The sequence below is a fragment of the Quercus lobata genome, chromosome 11 (genome assembly GCF_001633185.2).
Source record: "Quercus lobata isolate SW786 chromosome 11, ValleyOak3.0 Primary Assembly, whole genome shotgun sequence".
In the NCBI taxonomy this organism is placed as follows: Eukaryota; Viridiplantae; Streptophyta; class Magnoliopsida; order Fagales; family Fagaceae; genus Quercus; species Quercus lobata.
The window spans coordinates 16,297,575-16,323,932 of record NC_044914.1 but is presented as its reverse complement, the minus strand read 5'-3'; the positions used below and the strand labels follow the sequence as shown (position 1 = coordinate 16,323,932).

Here is a 26,358-nt window from a genome sequence, read left to right as displayed (position 1 = left end):
TTTTGTGTGATACCATTTATTTTCATTTTTCTTAAAGTACGACTAAAGAGTCAACATCTCCTCGTTATCATAAAAAAAAAAGTAAAAAAAACTAAGAATCAATATCATAATTGAATCAAATTTTTATTTTTTTGTTTGTTTTGTTTTGGTATTTTTTGTCTATTGTGTGATTGTTCATTTGGATGTTATTATATTCATTGACTTATTTATTTATTGACTAAAATATATAATAAAAAGAAGTTTTTATGGCGGTAAAACTGTAAAAACGTTGTAGTATCTTAATATATATATATATATATATATTTAAAAAGAGTGCACATTCTTTTACTTTTTAGGAAAGAATTAAATTCAACTTGATTAAAATAAGTTTAAGACAGGGAAAACTGACACTTATCTTACAATAACTATATCTTACATAGTTACATTATTCTTTTCCTTCTTTTTAGCTGGATATTAATCTTTTTTCCTTCTTAATCAAATAGGAAAAATTGACAAAAATGAAAAAACCCATTTTTAAACAAACAATTCATAGTCCATTTATCTTATCAAATCAATTTTTTTTTTTTTTAATATCAGATCTCTAATTAAGTTAATTGAAACCCACTTATCAAATTTAGAGTATCAATACCATTTACAAATACAAACATAATAAATACTTACTAGCCTTATCACACGTGCTTCGCGAGTTCAATGAGATTTTTTTTAGAAAAAAAAAACTCTGTGTTTTTATTTTATATATATAATTTTTATTTTAAGAATTTAAATTATAAGTGGATAAAGCAATTTGAAAATTAATAAGAGAGTAGTCTTATTTTTTAGGCAGTGTTTTAATAGAAGTTAGAGTTACATTTTTATCGGATTATCCTTTAATTTTGTCTTTACTTAAACATAAGTATATATGGACATTTTTGAAAAAAAATAAAAAATATAAGAAAACGCCTAGTATAGATAATTATAAAATGGTAAAAACAAAAATTAATTCAATTATAACTGTGAAAGGGTGAAAATAAGAGTACATAATTATAACGTGTTAACCATGTAACTATCACTGCTTTTAAAAATTAAAAGTAAAACTAAAATTTCAGTAGAAGCAAATTCTGCTTTCTTTTTTTTACACCAACTACCACTCCACACACACTCTCTCTCTCTAAAACACTGTGCTGTGATGTATTAAATGGGCAGAGAGAGAGAGAGAGACTCAGATCTAAGCTTCAATTCATCCTCTCAATCCATCAATCTCAACTCTCAACCTCTAAATTGTAATCTCTCTTTCTCTCTCTCTCTCTAACTCCTTATGCCCTGTTTGGTTGCTGAGAAAATACAAAATTACTAAAAGATAGCAATGTTGACTCCCGAAATTCACTTTCTTCTTAGCTTGAGCTAAGTTTGATTCATATTTTTTTGAAAATTTTGTTTCGTTCACTTTTCTCACGTTTTCTCGGCATCCAAATAGAGAAATTGTGACTATGTGCCGGCTATTTATGAAGAGTTGCTAATTTTGTGCTCTGTTTGGTTTCTGAGAAAATATTGAAAAGGTTCTGCTTAGCTGAGCTGAGTTCGTTTCAGATTTTTTTGAAATTTTGTTGTGTTCTTTTCTCACATTTTCTTGGCATCCAAACGGAGAATTTGTGACATGTGCTGGAAATTTATGAAGAGTTACTAATTCTGTGCACTGTTTGGTTGATGAGGAAAGAAAAATGTGGTTCTGCTCAGCTGAGCTAAGTTTGATTTCAGTTTTTCTTCCTTTGAAGCCGCTAGACTGTGAGGAAGACATTTAAAATCTTGTTTTCTTGGCGACCAAACAGAGAATTTTGTGCAGGTATGCTTTATTTTTTGTTACCTGTGCTGGAAATGTATGTACAGTTAGTTACTAATTTTCGATATTTTTGCTTTTTCTTTAGGGTTTATGACTTGTATTTAGGTATTCTTTGATTGGTTGATGTGAAATCGGAAGAAAATAAAAAGAAAGTGAAAAAATTGTGGAGGGTATTTATGCTTCTTAATTTGCTTTTCATATATGTATATATAATAATTCTCAACTCAACTAAGAAAGGTTCTTGTGCTCCACATATTGTAGTGGAATAATATTACAGTTTTCAATAGTCGAAATATGTCCTGCATTTTCTTAGCTTCCAAGCAAGCATGAAAGCCTTGTGCAATAATAGTGAAGCTTCTTTTGAGAAATATGGGATAATTGAGTGGTTTAGAAGCTGAAAGCTAAAATAGTTGGACACTTGGACTGAAAATGCATAAAATTATGACCTTTTTGGTTACCTAGAAAAACTGAGAAAAGGAAGATAAGAATGTAACTTGATTCATCTATATATTTTCTTGGCAACTGAATGGTGCATTTAGTTTGTTCTCTTTTTAAATTGTGTAAATGGAGATGTGAAACAAGATAAGTCTGCTATAGACTAATTTTATAATATTAAAGAAATTGACTCATAAGCTAAACTTGGTTTGCAGAAAGTCTTGAGTGGAGGTATAATTAATCAATGGCAAGATCACGACAACTATTTTCAAGTCAAGATTCCTCAATGTCACCCCCTCCGGTAAGATCAAGGGAATGGGAGGGACCATCAAGGTGGACTGAGTACTTGGGTCCACAAATGACACCTCCAATGACATCTAGGAGCTCTAGGAATGCAGGTCCTGATGGACAGGTCCAGAGTTCAGGCGGGTCACAAAAGGGTTTGAACATGAAGTCGGTGGTCCAACTTAATGAAGTTGCTGAAGGTCTTATGGCTAAAATGTATAGGTTGAATCAAATCTTGGACTACCCAGATCCAATTGGACATGTATTTACCGAAGCATTTTGGAAAGCGGGTGTGTTCCCTAATTACCCAAAACTTTGCATTTTGCTCTCAAAGAAGTTTCCAGAGCATTTTAGCAAATTACAACTTGAACGTGTAAGAATTCATTTCCTTTCCCATTCAAAGTAAGGTGTTTTCTTTGTTAATTACTTATGTGTCACTAGTGAAGTCTTTCACCTTGGGTGACCGTGCTGCAGGTTGATAAGTTTGCATTGGATGCTTTGCATGATAGTGTAGAACTTCATTTGCAGAGCTTGGAACCATGGGTTCAGGTATAGAGTTGGTACTTATGTTTACTTCCTTCTTCTCTTCTTCTTTTACTTATTTTCGACCCATTTTTGTTATTTATTCTAAATTGGGCATGGTCAAAGTTAAGCTTGTGTGCAACTAATAAACTGAATGGCTTTCCCCCCAAGTCTTTTTTTTTCCAGTGCTGCATAGCCGAAGATTGATTCTCATCTCACTCTTTTAATCATGTCTTTTGTTTAATGTTCTGATGATCAAATGCTAGTTCGAGTTAATGTTGTCAAATGCACATCCAAGCATGTGTCTTTAATTGTTCAAATATCTAGCTTGTCAACTGTAGTTTTCATAACAATAACACTTCTGTCATGATAGAACCTCCATGTATCGCAACACATGTTTAGTAGAGAAGATAAGCTATGCCCTAGCCAAAAAATTAAAAGAAACCTAGTAATTACCATAATAAAGTTCTGGAACTAAGAAGAAAGCACTGCAGTTGCAGATGAGCCATATCATTTCATAAATAATATAGTGTTTTCCTTGTTCCAAATTCTGATCATACCCCCCCCCCCCCCAAACACCCAGTATTTCATGTAATCAACTGCATAACTGGAACTAACTGTATTATTACTTGGCTACCATGTGAGTGTGCTTACCAAATCATTTGGTCATCTCATGTGGCACAATGATCAGTGAGAATTAAGAAGCTTTATTTAACTTTAATTCATTGTTCTTTAATAAATACTGTGAGAAAACAATTAGAAATTGTTTCCAATGAGGGGATGACAAGAGGATTATAGAAATGTTATTATCTTTTGTCAGTATAATTTATAAAGTATGATGGATAGCCTCATACTTGAGGTTGCGAAAGGAATTCGGATGTTATATCCTGAATTAGAGTTTTAGTGTCATATCATTTAATCAATTTTCTCTTTCTCTTTATTCATTCCCATTATCTCGTCCTGTGATTATTTGTTGAGTTTAACTTGTGAATGGAATGAGATGACTTCTCTAAATAATATTTTTCAGCATTTTTCATGACTTGAGGAGCGGCGACCTCTTTGTTCCTTTTTTTGTTTTTCTATTTATTAAGTTCATTTAATTTCCCTTTTTATTAAGCAAAATTCATCCATGATTACTTATAAGAAAAACATGTTTCATCATGACATCATGACATCAAGTCATATATCTGGAACTTCCTTGTCCTACTGCAAGCTTGGACTGTACGGGCTAGGAATGAATTGTGGGGATCTGTTGAGCTTCCACTTCATAATATTAATTCAAAACCGGCTCTTTATATAACTCTGTGTCAAATGATGAATTTATAGTTGCAAACTTTTACATAGTTTAAGAATCAATTTCCGGGTAAATATACTCAGTTAATTGCTTTCCTTTGCTTGGACCAGCTTCTTCTTGACTTGATGGCATTTCGAGAACAAGCTCTGCGGCTTATTCTGGATCTAAGCAGCACAGTAATTACATTGTTGGTGAGTTTCAAATTCTCGTCATTGTTCAAAATGTATGTTTTGGATGTAAACTTTGATGAGTGGAAACTGTTAGCAACTTGTCACTCTAGAAAGCTCAGTTGACAACTTCTGAGAAATGGCAACCAATAGTTGTATAGTGCTTGCCATGGGAACAAGGTACAAGACAGACATTGAGCTTCCTCTTCCATTTGAAAATCTGACTGAGAACATATGGTTTACAAAAGTTTTTGAGTTCTCACTTCGTAGGGTTCTTCGAACTAACTTTTAGGCTCTTCATAGGAACCTTGACCTCTCCTAGTGTAATGATCTTCCTCTCTCTATGTGTTTTAAAATTGTTTCCTTGAATGGATGTTGCAAAAGATGTTTTTGAAAAAACTGTCACTTTGGGAGGGTGGATGGTTTGTGTGAAGGCTATTTGAACAGTCTTAGGATGCTAGAAGAATAAAAAATGAGAGACTGAAGGTATTGGGGATGCAAGATCAATTTATAGTCCAAATGTTCTGAGTCATTTTTTTTTAGTGCAGGAGGAAACTCAAGCTCTATCTTGAGCATCATATTCCGTATCACTGTTATACCTCTTTTGTTAACTATTTCACAAAAAAGTGACTAGGGTAAGTTTTATTGCCCATGTGTGGGTCCCACATGAGGGGGTGCTGAAATAATAAAACTCTACTCTGTTCTCTGACTACTTAAATTGCTAGAGTAATTATTTCTTGACAAAAATCATCAACACTATGCTTGTTAACTTAAGACAGTATTTTGCAGCCCCATCAGAACTCGCTTATACTACATGCATTTATGGACCTCTTTTGTTCCTTTGTTCGTGTTAACCTTTTCTCCGAGAAGGCAAGTCAACTTTCCATTGTGTTTCATTTATCTGTCTTTCATTTTCTTCCCGTTTATCCTACTCTTAAAAGTGCTCTAGTTGAAACCTTTTGACTGCTTTGTCTTAACTATGTATGTATGTAGTCATGTACCATACAGCATGTTTTTATTTGTGCTAATGCAATGGTTTCATAACAGATACCAAGGAAAATGGTGCTTCAAATCTATAACCTTTTACATGCCATGTCAAGTAACGACCGAGATTGTGATTTTTACCATAGGTAGGAGATATTTCTACTTTTCAAAATTATGTTGGCCTAGAAGGGTTTGTTATTATGAATATAGTAGTATCTTGAATTTTCTTTTTTCTTTACTGATTATACACTATACAGCTAGCTTATAATTTTGTTAGTGGCATGTAACCTGATGTCCAAAGATGTTTGGAGGAAACTCTCTACGTCCAAGTCACTGACTGGAATAAATAAGGATTTCAGTTACTTTGCTGCTTATAGTCGAAGAGCAGAGGAAGTTTTTAGAGGTTGTACGGTGTTTGAAACTGAATGGGTGTGACTCTTTCTTTTGAAGAGAATCTTTTTTTTATGTTTCACACATGAACAAGTGATGCCCACCATTTCCATGCCCACATGGCCCTATGATCTGCATATGGTGTTTAAAGCTTGTGCTTATCCTTTTTGTGATAAATGGTAGTTGTGACTTGTCATAATTTTTGTCACGGGCCAATGGTCTTGGAACCAAATAGAATCTACTGCTATAAACAATGGGCAGATGGTTAGGTCACAATTTCAAACCGATGAGGGTGTATCGGTATGATTTGTGTTTGGCTTCCCAAAAGAGAGAATCATCTTTATCATGGTTGATAGGTATGTACTCTGTATGTATTATAACATAACAATCTTTAGGAGAAGGAAAACACACTTTTAGATGCTTAGATTAACATTTAATGGCCAGTCGCAGATGATACTTCCTTATTTATTTATTTTTTTAATATTTGAAAGGATAACTGTCATATGATTTGCCAGTGAGCTCCTCTTCTCCTTGTAACAACAATGTGGGGAGAGGGGTGGGGGTGAGTTTATGGGTTTAGGGTCTACTAAGTGCCTATGTACCTTACTAACAAAAGATAAAAACTGTCATATGATTCTTGTTCTCAATTGATGCATCACACCATATATCTTTCTGTCTCTGGATTTCAGGTTGGTTCAATTTATAGACTCTTACGATCCACCACTGAAAGGATTACAAGAGGACCTAAACTTTGTGAGCCCACGTATTGGGGAGGTTAATATCATTCTTTACTTATCAAAATGCTTTTAAAATGATGTTTAGTTGTATGTCTCATTTCATTTGATAAGATGATCATCTTATGATAGTTTTGTGCTCCTGCTGTACTTGTGAATGAATTCTTACAAGTGGAATCAGTCTAAGTAAAAATATATAATAGTTGGGAGGTGATAATCTTAAAAATCATCCACGTGTCCTGGTTTGCAATATGTCAAAATTACAAAAAAGAAACCCTCCTCCTTGTACTCTTTTTGCCTCAATCATCATAGAAAAGAAAATTCCTGTCATTAAATTCAGAAAGAAAAAAAATTATGAACTGAAATAATGTATCTACAATGGTCGCGTATTTGGATTCTTTATTGTTGAAACTAGGAAGTTAGAAATGTGGAAGTCTGTTCTTGTTTGAGGGTGGGAAGTTGGTGCTTATTCTAAGATCCTTCTCCAACTTATTTGGTTTTTCTCCCCTCCTTCCTTATTCCATATCTCCAAAAAAAAAAAAAAAAAAAAAAAAAAAAAAAAAAAATCATTAGGAAAAATGTTCAGGAACTTTTCCTGGATCTGAAGAGGACTGGAAGTCAAATGTCATTTTATTTGCTTAGGCGAGGATTTCAGTTGGTGAAGTTTGAAGATTTGAAATAATTAACTATTAGATCTTTGAAATGGCTTTCCTGGGTAAGTGATATGGAGAAATGAGAATGAAGAGGCAAATATTGAAAGAGGTTACTGCTAAATATTTGCTTCGGTAGAATTTTGTGACATAAGTGCAGTGGCTCAGTAGAAGCAATGATCAGAGCAAGGTCAGATTTTAATATTGGGTTCTCAGTTGTAGTAGGTTTCTGGGATTCCATCTGGTCTTGGATGATATATCTTTGGGTCTTCTCATTTATGCTTGAAATTCATGATTATTAGCTGTCAGTGAGGAGGCTTTGGAAATGCCTTCATTGTTCTAATTGGTCATCTGATAAATGGAGGCTTTGTTTTCTGTGTATTGGGGGCTTGATGAGTGAAGTTTTTTGTGGATGAGGTGATGGCGCATGTTATTAATTGAAAAGGCGTTTGGGGGGAGAGGGAGGGGAGGGGGGGGTGTTGTTGACTTTTTGCGTATATCCAGTTTTCTTTTGGCAAGCTGGTTGATGTGGTCTTAATATTTGCAATGGCTTCCCAAAACAAAATGCACTGCAAGACTTCTAGCATTGCATGTGCTGTTATGGAAAAGAATTGTCTTTGTTATATAGGTACTGTTGAATTAGGATGCCTAGTTCTTTAGATTCACTGTCAAGTTTGATGTGGGATGGTTGTTCAAATGATCTCAAAGTTATAGTGTCTTCAAGTTTCAATGCTTGATCATTTTAAATGCCTTGTAAATCTTTCAAGTGACTTTTATTTAGTCGATCACATTTTTCTTTTGCATCGAGAAACTTCTGCCGGAGACATTCCTTTCAAAAACTACAATGGAAGTTTCAATTTCCTTTTCCAGGTACTAGAGGCAGTCGGTCCTGTTATTTTCCTATCAACAGATACAAGGAAGCTTAGAAATGAGGGATTTTTGAGTCCATATCATCCTCGATATCCAGATATACTCACAAATTCGGCTCACCCAATGGTAGATTCTGTTTACTTTTGATGGTTTTGAGATAGGTCACAATTTGCAACTTTTTTGTCAGTGGTATTACTGTTTACTACACTGCACTTCTTATGTCATTATCCCCCTGCAGAGAGCACAAGATCTAGCAAATGTTACTTCTTACCGAGAATGGGTATTGTTTGGGTATCTTGTTTGTCCTGATGAGCTGCTTCGTGTCACTAGCATTGATATTGCCATGGTAAGCCCCAGACATTGCTTTGTTCCTTTTTGCTCTTGTTATGCAATAAAGTTTACATTTGAATTCAGCTTATATCAAGAGAAAGAAAAAGTATGTAAATCTATGATAAGCATGCATTATGGAAAGTGTATCCTATACATAGTGCTAGCAATGCGATTAATAAATTAAGTTTGCAATATTTATAAAAAGGGCTTATACTAGTATAAATGCAAGAGTCCACTGGGAGGCAACAGATTCGTGAAGTAAGCGTGGCGTATTTGATATGGACTTGAGCGCATTTAGGTGTTGTAGGCTTGTAGCTAGCATGTATACTAATTTTTTATAGTTTAAACCCAAGTTATTAATACCATACCATGGCTGTTTCGATTTGGCCGCTAGAAAGAAATATTTTGGTATATATATATATATATATATATATGTTAGTAGCATTAGACTAATAAATAAATATAGATAATATTAGAACTTTCATCCGGGCCTACATGCTGGATTACAAATAAAATTGGTGGGTTCAATTTTTATATGGTATAGCTCATTGGCCTATATTAAGTTTTGATACTGGTCCGACAATTTTGTTACTGGCTGAGATGCCCGAAATTCACTGAAATGGCCAGTAGAAACACTCCAAAAATTTAAGCTATACATTTCTAGGGGGTAATGAATTGTGAGAACCAGTTTGGTGAATGGTATGATACATTCTGGCCTTTTTGGCTGGTACAAGATGATATTAATAACTTTGGTTAAGATCTTAGTAATTCCATAATGTTATGTAACCATTTTGTTGCTGGTATATGTCCAATGTACATGTGTCAATAGAAGACTGATTTCAATGTCATTGACAAAGAGATTTTTAGATCTCTTAAAAAAATATCATGCCATATAATTTTCATTTATTTAAAACTGCACTTTAATGTTCACACCCCACAGAACTATCAGAAAGACAACACAAACATTAGAGGAAAAGATAGGCCTATTGAGTCATTATTTTTTTGGTTTTTTTCTCTTGGTTTCTTATATCAGAGAAAAAAGCTACATTCATCATATATCTCAGCTGATAATATTTTTTCCCTTTTCTAAATTGGTTCTGGCTTACAGGTTGTGCTGAAGGAAAATTTAGTTCTTACAATATTCAGGGATGAGGTGGGTTCTACCGCCTGTTGTTGAAATTATACTTGTCATTTGCTGAAGTTTTTTTCTTTTTCAGAAATGAGTCATTTGCAGTTGTTGACTGTCATTGTAAAACATTAAAATGCAGTACATACTTTTGCATGAGGACTATCAGTTATATGTTTTGCCACGAATATTAGAATCAAAGAAGATGGCAAAATCAGGACGTACAAAGCAGAAAGAAGCGGATTTGGAGTATAGTGTTGCGAAGCAGGTTGAGAAAATGATAAGGTAAAATCAGAAATTTTTATTAACTTATTTTTCTTCTATCCCAAAGTCTAAATGCAAAGCACTAAAGGTAAAACAACTTGTCATTGCTGAGTAGAAATATAAGAAGAAAAAACATTTGTTATAGGTTAATTAAAATATTGATTTTACAGTTTCCTTTTACAGCTTAATAATGAAGATACACCTAATTAAACCTAAGGCAATTTTTTTTTTTTTTTTGGGTGCAAAATTTGCACAATATAACTACTTCAGCATTGACCTTGGAATATTAAAAGGGATATAACCAGTATCTATGTATTGTTTGTTTGACAGCTATGCTGGCATTCTCATATCATAAAGTTTTGAGTTGTATTTGTGTCCATACTTCATGGGAAATTCTTGTTTTATTAGTGACATAGCATTTAAGAGTAACTATAATTTTTTTCTTATATATATATATATATATATATATTTTAAGAAGCAACTATAAAAATAGCAACCATAATTTTCATTTTCTCATAAACAACCTTTCCTGTTGATGTTGAATGGTAAAAATTTTTTCCTCGTGTTTCAAATATCCATCAGATTACCAGGTTTTATTTATTTATTAATTATTATTATTATTATTATTATCTAACCTCTTTGATGTTTATGGCTCCATCAGCAAGCATTGAATATGATATAGTAATGTTGGTTGATCATTTCAGTGAAGTGCATGAGCAAGCATTTGTGTCTTGTGATGCCATCCATCGTGAGAGGAGAATATTATTGAAGCAAGAGATTGGAAGAATGGTGCTTTTCTTTACTGACCAGCCTAGTTTATTAGCTCCAAACATTCAGGTAAACATTACAAACTTCATTAAATGAGGTATTGGAAATTGTGTCACATGCCGGAAGTTCTGTAGTGCACCCACCCACCCAAACACGCAGACATATAGCATTACTTGAATGTGACTTATTGGCCAATGTGGCCAATGCAAACATATGGTTGAATTTATTTGGGGAACCTAAGGTATGTCACCCAAGGAATTGTACATAGGTTTTACCCTACCCCAAAAAGAGAGAAAAAGTTAATCAATCCACTCATCAACAAGCTTGAGCTTGTTCAAAAAACAAATGAATCTTGTGGAATTGTAACCTAACTTGGTGGTGAGCTTCAACTTGGTTCATGATTGAAATAAAATTAAATAAACAAATTATTAACTTTAAATACTTGGTTCGTGATTGAAATAAAATTAAATAAACAAATTATTAACTTTAAATACTTGGCTTGACTCAACTCGGTCATAGCCCTACTTCTGATTGGGTGGCTCACCTGCCATCCTATCCCACACTGAAACTCTTAGTCTTTTTTTCCAGTAAAACCGTTAAGCCAATTACATTTCTGGATGAGTTAGGATATGGGCAGGTGGTCTTTACAATGACATTGATATTAAATTTCTTAGCACCCTTGGATCAGCTAATTAGTCTTTACAATGACATTGATATTACATTTTTTAGAACCCTTGGATCTACTAATTAGTTTTATTTCCTCCTTATGCTCTCTTTGTCAATGAGTTAGAGTTGTTTTTACATGTAAAATACTTAGATATAAAATTGACTCATTAATAGTTTTGTAGTGCTGAATTATGCATTCTCTAATGATTTAATATTTCCTACAGATGGTGTTTTCTGCCTTGGCTTTTGCTCAGTCTGAGGTCATATGGTATTTCCAACATGTAGGAATTGCATCATCAAAATCGAAGGCTGCACGAACGGTACCAGTGGACATAGTAAGTGAAGTTTTCCTTCCCTTTATTGGTTGCACCAGTTACCACTAGTCCTTGTTTGCGAACCAGCTAATGAAGTGCTTGACTTTAACCACTATGACCTTTGTTTCAGGATCAAAGTGATCCAACCATTGGGTTCCTATTAGATGGAATTGATCGCCTATGCTGTTTAGTGCGCAAGTACATTGCAGGTTAGAATTTTTTTATTATTATTATTTGCAGGTTAAATTTATTGTTTTATATATATATATAGTTTTTTCTCCCTACCAAAAAGTTATATGTAACTTGTTTCCTTCTAAGATAGTTTATAATGACTCAAGTCCTTGGCTAATTTGTACCAAATACAAATAATAAAAATTGTGAAATGCATTTGGAGGGATAACTTTCTACTATTGAGATGTTCAGACATTACACTAGTGAATCTAGAATTTTGCATAACCTTGTTGATTTTCAATTGTTGTTTACGTGCAGATTTAAATATGATTTACCTTTTTAAGCTTCTAAAAGTCTGAATTAATTGAGAGGACCATCTGATAATTTAGTACCAAAAATTAAAATAAATTAACCCTAGTCCCTCTTCTCAGAAGGTTCATATTCACTTTTGAGCCACAGTAATTCGCCACCCATTCCATGATTGGCTTTGTGATTTTAATTATCACCACATAATATATATATATATATATATATTTATATATATATATATTAAGATGGCATTACCGTGCTACTTTGCATGAAAAAAAATATGAATTTTTTGTTTTGGTCCATAGTAATTTAGTAGAGTGATGGTTTAGTTAATCATCCACTGCCTTCAGAGCAGCATATCAACAGTGCAAGTCTGCAAGCCAAGTAAACTAAACATGAATACTCAGTCTTCTGGGCTTCACTTGGATATAACATGAATGCTTTCATGTAGAATTTATCTGATATGACTGATAAACTTTGCTGAGCAGCAACTAGATAATATGCTATGTTGTTTTGTTACTACAGCCAGAGATCTCTCATATAAATTCAAAGTATATTTTATACTTTTATTCATACTTGTATGCAGCAATTCGAGGTTATGCATTGTCATATCTTTCTTCCTGTGCTGGTAGAATCCGTTTCTTGCTGGGCACTCCGGGAATGGTGGCGCTTGACTTAGATGCAGGCTTAAAAGGACTCCTTCAGCAAATTTTTCAACACCTTGAAAACATTCCAAAACCTCAGGGTGAAAATATTTCTGCCATCACATGTGATCTATCTGTAAGTTATCTCTGCAGACCATGTTCTATTTTTATTTAGTAAATGTTGCATCTTCTGAGGTTTCTGAAACTTTACTGACCTGCTATGGGTCTGTAATTTTGTTTGTCACCTCCTTTGGGTAAAAGTCTCGTATAAATAAATTACGTAGTAACAAACATAGTGACAAATGTGTGTGATCTGATAAACATGTTAACTGAGGTTATTTGTTTATGTCAAAAGCCCTGGAGATTTCAATTAGTTTCTCATATTTGAGTGTGTGTTTTTGTATATCTTGAAGCTTTTCCTTTTAAGTTATTCAGAGTTTGTGTTTTATAATAATGCAAGAGAGGTCATTGATATAATTAAAAGTGGTCTCTTATCATGCATGATAAGACAACTGGACGGATGAGAGATAATAGAAACATAACAACCACAGTCTCAGTCTCAAACTTTTGGTGTCAGCTATGGAATCCTCCCTTTCTCCCTGACCATATTAGATCACAGAAAAGAGAAAACTTGCACTCTTTTGACCGGAGGATTTCTTATGTAGCGGGTTTAATGAATTGCCACAACAGTCTACAAATTATATTAGATATGTAATTTGCACTCAAGAGTTTGTAGTTGTAGCTGTTTTATATTTCATCTTGCACACAACTTGTGTGTTGTTTCTAGATATGCTTATTTTGTAACTCACACTCAGCTGAATTGCTTTGAGGTTAGTCTTGTTTGAAAATTGTCCTCATTGTTTTGTAAGTATCGTTGTTCTCATTTTTGTACTGGCTTCTTTATTGGCACATTATGGATAAATAATTATTTGTGGTAATTAATCAGGATTTCCGAAAGGATTGGTTAACGATTTTGATGATAGTCACATCTTCTCGGTCTAACATAAACATAAGACATTTGGAGAAAGCTACAGTCTCCACCGGAAAGGAAGGATTATTATCAGAGGGAAATGCTGCTTACAATTGGTCCAGGTGTTCTATATATCCGACTTTGATTAGTTTGCTAAATATCATAGTCCATTATTGCAATAAGTTACAACAATCAAAATTAATATTGCAGTTGTACTGAAAAGAAGACTCATGGTTTTCAATTTGGAAATAGGGATTCTTAGAGCTTAATAGTCAAGGGGAAAAAAAGGAATAGTAGGTATTGTTTGAACTCCAAAAAACATTTTAAAGAAAATGATCTGTATAGTTTTTTGAGATGATCCGTATGTTACACACATACACACACAAAAGAAAATGAGAGGGAAAGAGGTAAGTTAAAGCTGGAATCTTTTCTGGTGAAATGCTTGAAGGTACCTTTTTCCTACTTTTAATCATCACTAGTGATTTCAATCTAACACTAAATATCTGGCCATAAAAAGAAAAAGAAAAATCCAAGATTTAAGAACTTCATGCTCCTTTTTTTATATAACATGTTGGAAAACCAAGAAGGTTAGTATGAATACGCCAGTGTCTTAGTTTTCAGTGCATTTTTTGAGACATTTCCAAGTTTAGCGGGCTAGGTCATCGTGTTCTCAAAGTGATATCTAGGTTGTTTATTTGGTTAAAGCTGTTGAACTAGTTCAGAAGCATGTTAGCTTATATTGATAAAATTCACATATGATGAGCATTGATGACATCAATGCATACTTGGATTTCTGCAAAAGAGATAATAATAGCTTATGTGCATCTCTTTCGCTTTTGATGCAGATGTGTTGATGAACTGGAATCTCAATTATCAAAGCATGGCAGTCTTAAAAAGCTCTATTTCTACCACCAGCACCTTACAGCGGTAATTTCTTGCATTCTATTTGTTTAACCTGTTTGCTAGGCTCCCCTTACTATAACCAAAAAAATTACATTGTCTGATTGATATAGAATTTATTTATTCTATTAAAGTGCTATGTAATGCTGACCTGGATCTTGATTGTTGTAACAGGTCTTCAGGAACACCATGTTTGGACCAGAAGGACGTCCTCAGCATTGCTGTGCATGGCTTGGTGTTGCTAGTAGTTTTCCAGAATGCGCTTCTCCCATTGTTCCGGAAGAGGTAAAATTCTCCCTCTCCCACTCCCATGCATCCTTAATTTTCATATTTTGGGGGCAAGGTTGCCTGTCAGCCTACCAATTACCTCTCCCAAACCCCACAAAAAGTGAGAGTTTTGTGCATTGGCTATGAGCCTATGACCTCTTTTTTTGGATTTCTTAGAAGCTTACAATATCTTAAAAATAGCCACATATCATAACATTTAAATATTTCATCACTAAATGGTTCCAATCTTTAGATAGTGGCTACTGTGTTTTTTTATCAGTAAGAAATATGTTGTATTAATAGTTTTAAAAACCGAACTGGTCAATGAACCATTTTTGCACCAAATTCCTGGTTTTTACCGGTTTGGGCGGTTTTACTGCACTGGATTGGTGCAAGGTTCCCAGTCGAACTGGCCGGGCCGGGCCAGGCCGGGCTGGTCTGGTTTTTAAATCCATAGTTGTATTTTTGCCGAATCTGCCTAAAACAGGATCATTTGCACTTCTGAGAGGTTTAATTCTTTCAAGGTTTACCCACATGCTTTTGATCATCATTTTAAGATAAGGTGGAATGCAAATTCTTTTTTCCCTTATATCTGATAATGTGTAATGTGATTGGGAAATTTGATTCCATCATTACAAACAATAGTGACTTAACTGATGGCAAAACTGCCAGGGTAATGAGTCTTTTAGGTGATGCTTATACCAAGTACATGTTCACTTCCATCTACTACTTGCTCTTGCTGCCCGATTAAATCCTTCATCAGTTGTTTCATATACACACACAGAAAAATGCTAAAATGAAATTAAAGTGACTTTACTCTATACTGCAAGCAGGTAACAAAAATTGGTCGGGATGCGGTCCTTTATGTTGAATCTCTCATTGAATCAATCATGGGAGGATTGGAGGGATTAATCAATATTCTTGATTCCGAAGGAGGATTTGGTGCCCTTGAGAATCAGGTTGATACATTTATGTCATGTTGTAACATAAAGAAATACTTGAACTTGATCTCTTGTTCCTGTTTAATGTTACTAATTATGGAGAAATCTCTCAGCTTCTTCCAGAGCAGGCAGCTACCTATATCAATTATGCATCAAGACTTTCAATTCCTTCAACTAAATCCCCAAAGTTATCAGCTGGCTATGCTTTGCCTGGGCATGAGAGTTATCCTGAAAATGATAGTTCTATAAAAATGTATGTTATTTTAAATCAAATGCCAAGTTCTCTTTTGCTTTCTTTCAATTCAAGAGTCTGCAACTTTGCATGTCTAATTCTTCGATGATGGCAGGTTAGAAGCTGCAATGCAGAGGCTGACCAATCTGTGCTCAGTTTTGAATGACATGGAGCCTATATGTGTTCTAAACCATGTCTTTGTCTTGAGGGAGGTAAAACATTTTATATTCTTATTCTTTCCTTCTGTTTTCCCTTAATCTTTTCACTTCTCTCCTGTTGCTTTGATGATAACAAAATTGTGTAGAAGTGTTTTACAGTGCACTAGTGTGCTTTACTTCCCCCACCCCTCCCCCCTTTTTTTCCATTGTCTTTCTTCTTTTTGATGATAGGTACTTCTTTTGTTGCTTCCTTCTCTCTTTTGATTAAATCAATTTTGTGCCTTACTAATTTATGATCCTTTCAATAAAATTTAAATTTAGTTGCCTAGACATCATTGAATCTTTTGTGTTTGGAATGCCATCTTGTACAATATTTGGCAGCTTTTTCAACCGCTTGAAAACAAATCCCACTCTTTCTATCTTTCTTCTTCTTCTTCCTTTTTTTTTTCCTTCCCGGTGTTTGATGACTAATCAAGAACGATGTTAGAACTTAGAAGTATTGGTTAAATGATTAAATTTACTATATCCCAAGAGCTTAAGCTTTTGGGACAATTGATAATTTAACATGGTATCATAGTAGGAGGTCTTGAGTTCATTCTCTTTCGCCCCACATGTGAGGGAGAGTGTTAAAACTTAGAAGTATTGGTTAAATGATTAAATTTACAATATCCTAAAAGCTTAAGGGCCTGTTTGGTAATGTTGTTCTAGTAACATTGTTTGTATTTTTTGGAAATGTGTGGGTGAAAAAGTGTGTGAAAATACGTGTAATGTTGTTTAAAAACTGAAAATTATTGCTCAAAATTACATACCAAACGGCCCCTAAACTTTTGGAACAATTGGTAATTTAACAAATGAAAAATTTGGTCTCTTCAAAATATGCTGTCAATTAGCATTAATTCTTACAATAATGTAATGCTTAGTTTTTCAAATGATTTATGTAAATGCGTATTATTTGACTTGTTTGCTTTTTAGAAGTTTGACTGCGGATACTCCCTAATGGAGGCAAATGTTTTGCCTAATAGGATCTGATCCTCAGTAATTTTAGTTCAAAATTGAACTTCATAGACAATCTACACGGATTAACTTGTAAAAGTAACAGAGGTATTGAGTACCATACTTTGAATGTGAAGAAATTCTAAATGACACAAACACACAGAGAGATATTCACTCCTAGAGCAATGGATTTTATTTTATTTTTAAAATGTGTTATGCAAATACGCGATACAACTTAAGAACTTAAGGTTGCCAACAGGTGCCTAGGTAGTCCATCACCTGAATTAATGTAATTATAAAATAGTTTTGGTTCTAATCTCAAGAAAGCAACTGATTTTTGGTTTAATTTTGGCTGGCTGTTTTTTGGAACTCTGGATCTTGACTAAGCCAAAAACTGGGTAGTTATTTTAAGGATATCAAAATATGGTTTCATTGAGTAAACCAAAAATGGCAGTTATTGGATCTTCTTAATATTATTGCTACGGCACAAGTATGACAATAGATAAAAGATTAAGACGTGATATAAAATGCTTAAAATACTTGGGATTACTACAATGTAAAAGTATAGAAAAGCCTTTATCTTCCTCTATCATTTTATGTGGTGAGTTTCACTGCCTTAAATCTTAAAAATATTTTTAAAATGTTAACTTGTAGGAGCCTGTACCATTTAGAAAAGTCAGCTTTTATTATTTTCCTTGTTATTGATATAGTAGTCTTACTGAATTTGTTTTGTAAGACAGCTTAGTATCATGCCTCTTTTGCAGCTAATATCCACAATCTATTCATTCATACATATTTACAATAATAGTAGTTTGTGATCCAATCACATCAAATGCATATGGGTGTGTTTTTAAATACATGCATGTTGATGCACATGTTTGGGATCCAATAAAACCATAACAGATTCTTGTAATTTGATATTTTGATCCTAACACACCAATCATTAACTGCAGTATATGAGAGAATGCATCCTTGGGAACTTCAGGAGGAGATTGCTTGCAGTACTTAAAACGGATAATGATCTTCAACGGCCTTCTATTTTGGAGTCTCTGATTCGCAGACATATCAGCATTGTCCATCTTGCAGAGCAGCATATTAGCATGGATTTAACCCAGGGTATTAGAGAAGTTTTGCTCACAGAAGCCTTCTCAGGACCAGTTTCTTCTTTGCACTTGTTTGAAAAAGTGACAGAACAACCTACTGGATCAGCTGCTGAAGCTGTATGTAACTGGTACATAGAAAATATAATCAAAGATGTATCAGGTGCTGGAATCCTGTTTGCACCCATTCATAAATGTTTCAAGAGCACAAGGCCTGTTGGTGGATACTTTGCAGACTCAGTTGCTGATCTGAGAGAACTACAGGCCTTTGTTCGTATTTTTGGTGGCTATGGAGTTGACAGGCTAGACCATCTGCTGAAAGAACACACAGCTGCTCTTTTAAATTGCATTGACACCTCATTGCGCTCAAACCGTGAAGTGCTAGAGGCAGTAGCTGGCAGCCTGCATTCTGGTGACAGAATAGAGAGAGAGGCATCTATGAAACAGGTTGTTGATTTGGATACAGTGATTGAATTTTGTGTTCAGGCTGGGCTAGCCCTGGCTTTTGATGGGCTTCTGGCTGAAGCTGCTGGAGCTGTGCTTGAAGAAGGTGCACCCTTGATATATTCATTACTAGCTGAGGTAGTTAAGCATGTACCTGATGAAATACCTGAAAAGAAGGAAATTAGGAGATTGAAAGGAGTGGCAAATAGTGTCGGTGTGGTCTGTGACCATGATTCCCAGTGGGTGAGGTCAGTCTTGGGAGAAGTCGGGGGTGCAAATGATGGTTCGTGGAGCCTGTTACCATATTTATTTGCCACCTTCATGGCATCTAATGTTTGGAACACCACTGCCTTCAATGTTGAAACAGGGGGCTTCAACAACAATATCAATTGCTTGGCAAGGTGGGTATGCAGTCATTTTTCCATAAATTGGAATAACGCCGATGACAAGGACTCTTGAATGCTTATTAGTTAAATACTATCTGAAACCCAAAGTTAACAAATGCATACACGCAAATAAATTAAACCCCCTATGTGCCTTAGATCTTCTGGAACTACATCATTTGATAGCACAAATATCTGTGTTTTACCTTCTACGCTTCTAGATACCTTTGTGAATATAAAACTGAAAAGTTAAGCCATAGTCTGCTGCACATGAAATGTTGTAGTGGTTCTCATTATGTTTAGCTATCTTTGACAATCAAATTTCTTCTGCAGGTGTATTAGTGCTGTGATTGCAGGAAGCGAGTTTGTTAGACTAGAACGTGAGCATCAGCAGAGACAATCTTTCTCAAATGGACATGTTGATGAGACACTAGATTCTGAAATACAGAGCCGTTTGTCAGCTGAAGCAAGCATAAAGTCCACAATGCAACTCTTTGTAAAATTCTCTGCAGGGATTATACTAGATTCTTGGAGCGAAACTAACAGGTATGTGAATGATTTCATATTCTGCTGCATGTGTCCAAATGCCCTTTCAAACTGTGATATGGCATGTTTCAAAATGGTCTTGTAGAAATTAGGCTAAAAAGAAAAATGACGACACTGCTGGACTAATTCTGCACAACTTGGTCTCTAATTCTCCAGTTTAACCATTGGCAATATGGTGGTTTGTGTTAACATGTAAATTGTCCAAACTGTTAATGTCTTCCTCTTTTCTGCACAGATCTCATCTTGTAGCACAGGTTATCTTCCTAGACCAACTTTGTGAGATCTCCCCATACCTTCCAAGAAGTTCTCTGGAACTCCATATTCCTTATGCCATTCTTCGGTCAATATATAGCCAGTACTACACGAATAATCCATCCTCACTGCTGGCATTACTAACTGTATCACCCCGCCATTCTCCTGCTGTATCACTATCACATGCATCCCCTGTAATAAGGCAGGGCCGTGGTGACTCAACTCCTCAGTATCTCACTAATGATTCAGGCTATTTTAAATCAGCATCATCATCATATAGTCAGGAGCACATTTATGATAATGACAGTGGAAACTTTCGGGGGAATGAAAACAAACACCGGAATGTTCGCCGGTCTGGGCCACTGGATTACAGCTCAAGTCGTAAAGTAAAACATGGTGAAGGGTCAACTTCGGGAAGCACAGGTCCCAGTCCATTACCAAGGTTTGCAGTTTCTAGGTCTGGCCCAATAGCATATAAGTAGAAAGATGGCCAACAACAAAGAAGAGGGCGGTAAATTATGATAAATATTTTCCCAAGGATAGTTATATGTATATATAGTTACTGAGATAGTTCATAAAAATTTTGACATAATGTATACCTGAAATTACTTTCCTTTTTGTGGTAGCCTTGATCGTGTAAATTAATGCCATTTATTTCATTCCTTGAACCTCCAAGCTTTTTATCAGAGCTAGAAATTTGTGAAATATGGTTGCTTCCCCTGGGGAAGTATGAACATTCACCCGTATCCTGTACAGCCCTCCATTGGTCATCTCCGGATTGCCCAAAGATGAGCCACCTGTGTTAAGTTTAAACTAGACAATCTCAAGTTTATTCTACCTAACATTAACCCGCTACATTCTCTTTGATCATTACAGACCGAGAATCACAATACAAATATTCACCGGCAACACAATTAACATCTCTGCTCAAGTCATTGTTTGAAGGATTGTTCTTAAACACAATATTATTTCTATCCTGTCAGAGGTTCCAAATTGGCCAAGGAGGGGGCCTTATCCGTGACCATAGTGGTCTTAATTTGGATTAAAGTATTTACCCAAAACATTGGGGTGACCACCAATGTTGATGCAGAGCTTTGGGTTACATGGGGTGGGTTGACATCATATTCATGTATAAATCTGTCTCTTGGAAGTTGAAATAGATATTGATGCTGAAGTAGTGCTTGGCTAGGTTTCTGAAGCTTACAATAGTAATTTATATCATGCTGTGGACCTTTGAATGCTTCTTTTCTATGACCATTTGGGTTTGTATTATGAGAAACTTTATTTGCAAACTTCTGCTTAGTTAATGAAGGTCGGGGTTTACCAAACAAAAAACTTTTAATAAAATGATTTTATTTTTGTTGAGTTGACATTTTGCTTTCATACAAATAGGTCCAATATATTTTACAGATAGACCCAATTATATTGGGGATACTTGAACCTAAGTATCTTGTATATCGTTTATATAAAATCAATGTCTTACACAATATGAGATTTATATTTATATGATCTTCACTAGCTACGATACATAAGATACTTGCAAATGATGTATACCCACTCTGCAGCCCCTATCATGTGTGCAATTGAGTCTTGCTTGCTATATAAATGAAGTGATCACGTGTAGTGCACTTGTGCACATGATCAATTTTCGTCCATCATGGTTGATGCAAGTGCAATGGAATGATCAATTTCATCATTTCTCAAATTTCATGAGTCAATAACATCAAATTGATAGTACAAGGAATCTGTTTATAAACCCAAACCATGAGGGTCTATGCATTTTTACATTTTTTCCTGTTCAAATTAAAAAAATGTGCAACACTAGAAAAATGGACCCAAACAAAATTAAGACAAGAAAATCAAAATAGCATAGGCAATTTGGAGATTGTAGGGAAAAAGATTGTTAGTTTCATATTGAAATTGAAGAAAAAAGTTCAGATATTAAACAAAAATGCCCAAACAAATACCATTGTTCTCAATAGCCTCAAAAAAAGAAAATTCTATAGGAAAACTGTCAATCCAAAATTTATAGTACTAGTACACTGAAGAAAAGGCACTAGTCTAACCTTCTATTTAGAGTTACTACTTGGCATGTTTGAGCTCAAAAACTAGTTCCATTTCATGTGAAAATTCATGAGAAAAAGAAACTGTGTGGCTTGTGTCTGGACTCTGAAGTTTGTACCTAAATGCAATGGTGCCAGGCTGCCAGTACACTGAATTTTGCAAGTAAATTAAAGCAGGCCTCACGGTAGCGTCTCCATTGCCCAACAGCTCATTCCGGTTGCAATGCCTAGCAAAAAAAAAAAAAAAAAAAAAAAAAAACATAAATAACGAAATGACTATTCACTTACTTAATTGACATTCCTCCCAAAGCCTTGCACAGTTCAATCCTCACCAAATAGTCCTTTAAATGCTTTGTGTTCGCTAACTAAGGTCCTTAATTGCTTGACTGGGGGGAGAGAGGGAAGAAAAGAAAAGAAAAATGATGCTTCTTGTGCTTGAAGAATTTGGGTCTACTTTTTATGTAGGATGCTCGCATGATGCACATGCTTATTAAAAGTCATATTAAAAAAATAGTATCATTAAAATTACATACTAAATAAAGGATCCACTTAATGAGTGCCTAAATACAGTGGTTAAGGTTGAATTTTTTTATTGTAATTGATTAACTTTTTAGATGCAGTCACACATAAGACAATTAAAGAAGTATCTATTTATTTGTTTTTATTATTTTTCAATGCAGTGGCATCCAATAAATTCCTCCTTATTAGAAGCGCAATGACACTTGTTAACAAAAGCCCTAAATAAAGAGTAAAAGAATCGCCTTAAATTGTTTGGCTAAAGTACATAAAGTGAAATTGCATTTTAACCAAAATTAAATGATAAATTATAAAAAAATTAATAACAAATAATGAAACTCGCTTGCTCGGAAACATTTGATAATGTTTTATGTGCTACCCATAAATTATTGAAAAAAAAAAAAAAAAAAGAGTATAGAACATGGATGTGCTGCGGGTTTTCCGGTTAAGAACACTAATTCAAATGAATTTGATAGTCCATCTCGGGACTTGGCATTGGTCCAAAAGACTAAGAATGACCAACACCCACGAATGTCTTTTTAAACCCATAGAAGGAAAATCAACTCAAATCCCAAATTATAGAAAAATCATGCACAGCAAGATTATCAAAACTGATATTGTTGTGGCACAAATAACCATCCAACATGAGTCATGAAACATCACTTCCTCGTTCCTCTCATTCCCAACTTTCCTTCTATTTTAATATTTTATCATATATATTTTTTTTCTTCAAAAATGCTTTTATTTTTATTTCTTAATTTCTTTGGGTCCAGGCCCAGAACCCGTATCCGGTCCACTACTCCATTTGTTTTTTCGGATCATATCCACCACACCAAACTATAACCAAAGGGACAGGCTCCCCTCCCGTTTATAACTCTCCCCTTTCTCTAGGGCTGTTCTTACCTCACAATAAGCTCTGTCTCATATTAATAAGCTTTTTCTCACTTTTTTTTTTCCTTCTCTTCGTTGCCTCTTTCTCTGACCAAGATCATCATCCTCAACATCTCTTGCTCGCTCTCTCATTTTTCAAACCTCTTAAAAAAAGAAAAGAAAAAGAAAGAAGCTTGAGCGACTCTGCCTCACTATCACAGTCTCACTGTTACTACTCACACGCACCTATACCGTTTCGATAGGGTTTATCTCTGCGGGTTTAGGGTTTTGAACTTGGTAGCTCAGTTCAGCTCAACAAAAATGGCGTCGGTCATGGCATTACGACGCGCACGAACCCTAAACTTCTCATCCTCCTTCTTCAAAGTACGACCTTTATACCCTTCTCATTTCATTTTCAATCACAACAACAACAACAACAACAACACCACTAAAACCCTAACTAAAACCCTAAGCACCTCAGCAATCCCAAATGAGTATAATCAAATACCCCATTCACCACCACAACCACAACCACAACCACAACAACAACAATGGAACCCACAAAATCAGGGCTGGAATTCACAAAACCCTAATCAGTGGGCCCCACAAAACCAAGGATGGAACTCACAAACACAGACACAGAGTCAGAACCAGAACTATTCACATGGTGGGTATCCTAATCAGGGTCAGAGCTATCCCAATCGTGGATATCCCAATCAGGGCGGTCAGAACTATCCCAATCGTGGTTATCCCAATCAGGGTGGTCAGAACTATCCCAACCGGGGATTGAACCCTGACCAGTTCAACACTCAGAGCCCGAGTTTTCAACAACCCAGATCACCAAACCAGTGGAACAATCAAAATAAGGGATACCCACATCCCCAAAACGTTAATAGAGGCCAGGCTGTTGAGGTTCAAGCCCCGGTTGATTCTCCACCACCGCCTTCGGTTAGTGATGTACTGATGCTTTGCGATTCGGGGAAGGTTAAGGAAGCTCTTGAATTGATGGAGAAAGGGGTTAAAGCTGATTGGAATTGCTTCTATAAGTTGTTAGAAAGAGTTAAGGTGTCCAAGTCGTATGAGGATGCGAAAAAGGTTCATGATTTCTTTCTGCAGTCCACGTTTCGGGGTGACCTTAGTTTGAACCATATGGTGATTGAAATGTATAGCAGTTGTGAGTCGATGACTGATGCACGTAGGGTGTTTGATCATATGCCTAATAGGAGTATGGACACTTGGCTTTTAATGCTTAATGCATATGCGGATAACGGGTTGGGTGATGATGGGTTGCAGTTGTTTGAGCAGATGAGGGAGCTGGGGATGAAACCCACTGGGGATACTTTTCTTGCGGTGTTTTCGGCTTGTGCTAGTGTAGATGCTGTGGAAGAAGCATTTTTACACTTTGAGTCAATGAAGAGTGAGTATGGAATTGAGCCAGGGTTTGAGCATTATATGGGGCTTCTAGGTGTGCTTGGGAAGTGTGGCCATCTTAATGAAGCAGAGGATTTTATAGAGAAACTGCCTTTTGAGCGCACTGTGGAGGTTTGGGATGCATTGAGAAATTATGCTCGGATTCATGGAAATGTTGATCTTGAAGACCATGCTGAGGAGTTAATGGTTTCTCTTGACCCGTCGAAGGCTGTTGCTAATAAGATCCCTACCCCACCTCCTAGAAAGTATACTGCAGTCAGCATGCTTGATGGGAAGAACAGGATCAGTGAGTTCAGAAACCCAACTCTCTACAAGGATGATGAAAAGCTGAAGGCCGCTGGGATGAAAGAAGGTGGTTATGTGCCGGACACAAGATATGTTCTGCATGACATTGATCAGGAGGCCAAGGAGCAGGCCTTGCTCTATCATAGTGAGCGTTTGGCAATTGCGTATGGTCTGATTAGTACTCCAGCGAGAACACCTCTTAGGATCATCAAGAACCTTCGTATCTGTGGTGACTGTCACAATGCCATCAAGATCATGTCTAAGATTGTTGGGAGGGAATTAATTATTAGAGACAACAAACGGTTTCATCATTTCAAGGAAGGAAAATGCTCTTGTGGGGATTATTGGTGAAGCCCTTGAAACTTTGAACTACTGCACGTATCCACTGAGATTTTCTTTCCAGTTGCAATTTGGTATGTAGAGTGCAAAGTTGCCAAGCCATATGGAATATTGCAGACAGAGACTCCAGTAGGACATGAACCATCCATTGCCATATGATATATTGTCTGTTTGCTTTGACATTCAATCAAATATTTGTTAAGATATGTGCAGTGACCATTGGCTCACCATCCCAACCCCCTCCCTCCTCAGTTTCTTTATATGCTCCATACTAGTAAAATATCTGTTTTTTATGTTTAACATGACTTCAAAGCCGTTAACAAGAACCGTCTGGAATAAAATAATATTAATCTTTTTTTGTGCAGAGTTGTCATTTCATTTTAATGTGTAGGTTGCAATTGGGTAGGCATATAAGAGACTCAATCCTTGAGGTACTAAATGTTCATGGCATGTTCTTATGGACAAAATTGAGGCAAATAATTTGTTGGTTAGGTAGGCATCTTAATATGTTTCTGAATCCAGAACTGTGATAAACAGTCTTTTTTTGAATCCAGAACTGTAATCCAGAACTGTGAAATAGTGATAAACAGTGTAACTATCACTGCTCTTAAAAACTAAAACTAAAATTTCAGCAGAAGCATAATTCTGCTTGCTTTTTTTTACACCAACTACCACTCCAGTCTTTCTCTATCTAAAACACTGTGCTTTGATGTATTAAATGGGCAGAGAGAGAGAGACAGACAGACAGACTCAGATCTGACCTTCAATTCATTCTCTCAATCCATCAATCTCAACTCTCGACCTCTAAATTGTACTCTCTCTCTCTCTCTCTCTCTCTGACTCCTTATGCTTTGTTTGGTTGCTGAGAAAATACAAAATTACTAAAAGATAGCAATGTTGACTCCCGAAATTCACTTTCTGCTTAGCTT

At 35.4% G+C, this 26,358-nt stretch overlaps 2 protein-coding genes across 2 annotated transcripts; both read left to right on the top strand.

Moving 5' to 3' along the window:
* The first annotated feature begins 1,110 nt into the window (after positions 1-1,110).
* Positions 1,111-20,630, top strand: LOC115968711 (protein NAP1). The gene is made up of 24 exons (XM_031088193.1): positions 1,111-1,819; positions 2,467-2,909; positions 3,011-3,085; positions 4,463-4,543; positions 5,309-5,389; positions 5,567-5,649; positions 6,583-6,667; positions 8,148-8,273; positions 8,386-8,493; positions 9,586-9,630; positions 9,746-9,888; positions 10,572-10,704; positions 11,526-11,636; positions 11,746-11,824; positions 12,682-12,875; positions 13,686-13,831; positions 14,555-14,636; positions 14,784-14,894; positions 15,710-15,835; positions 15,931-16,070; positions 16,165-16,261; positions 18,154-19,145; positions 19,461-19,673; positions 19,909-20,630. Exons 2-24 carry the CDS (start codon positions 2,496-2,498, stop codon positions 20,405-20,407), a joined length of 4,164 nt encoding a protein of 1,387 aa, XP_030944053.1. The 5' UTR covers positions 1,111-1,819; positions 2,467-2,495; the 3' UTR covers positions 20,408-20,630.
* A 2,797-nt stretch (positions 20,631-23,427) lies between these two features.
* Positions 23,428-25,793, top strand: LOC115968563 (pentatricopeptide repeat-containing protein At2g15690, mitochondrial-like). Its single transcript, XM_031087980.1, has 2 exons — positions 23,428-23,600; positions 23,645-25,793. Exon 2 carries the CDS (start codon positions 23,696-23,698, stop codon positions 25,439-25,441), a length of 1,746 nt encoding a protein of 581 aa, XP_030943840.1. The 5' UTR covers positions 23,428-23,600; positions 23,645-23,695; the 3' UTR covers positions 25,442-25,793.
* The last annotated feature ends 565 nt before the right edge of the window (positions 25,794-26,358 follow it).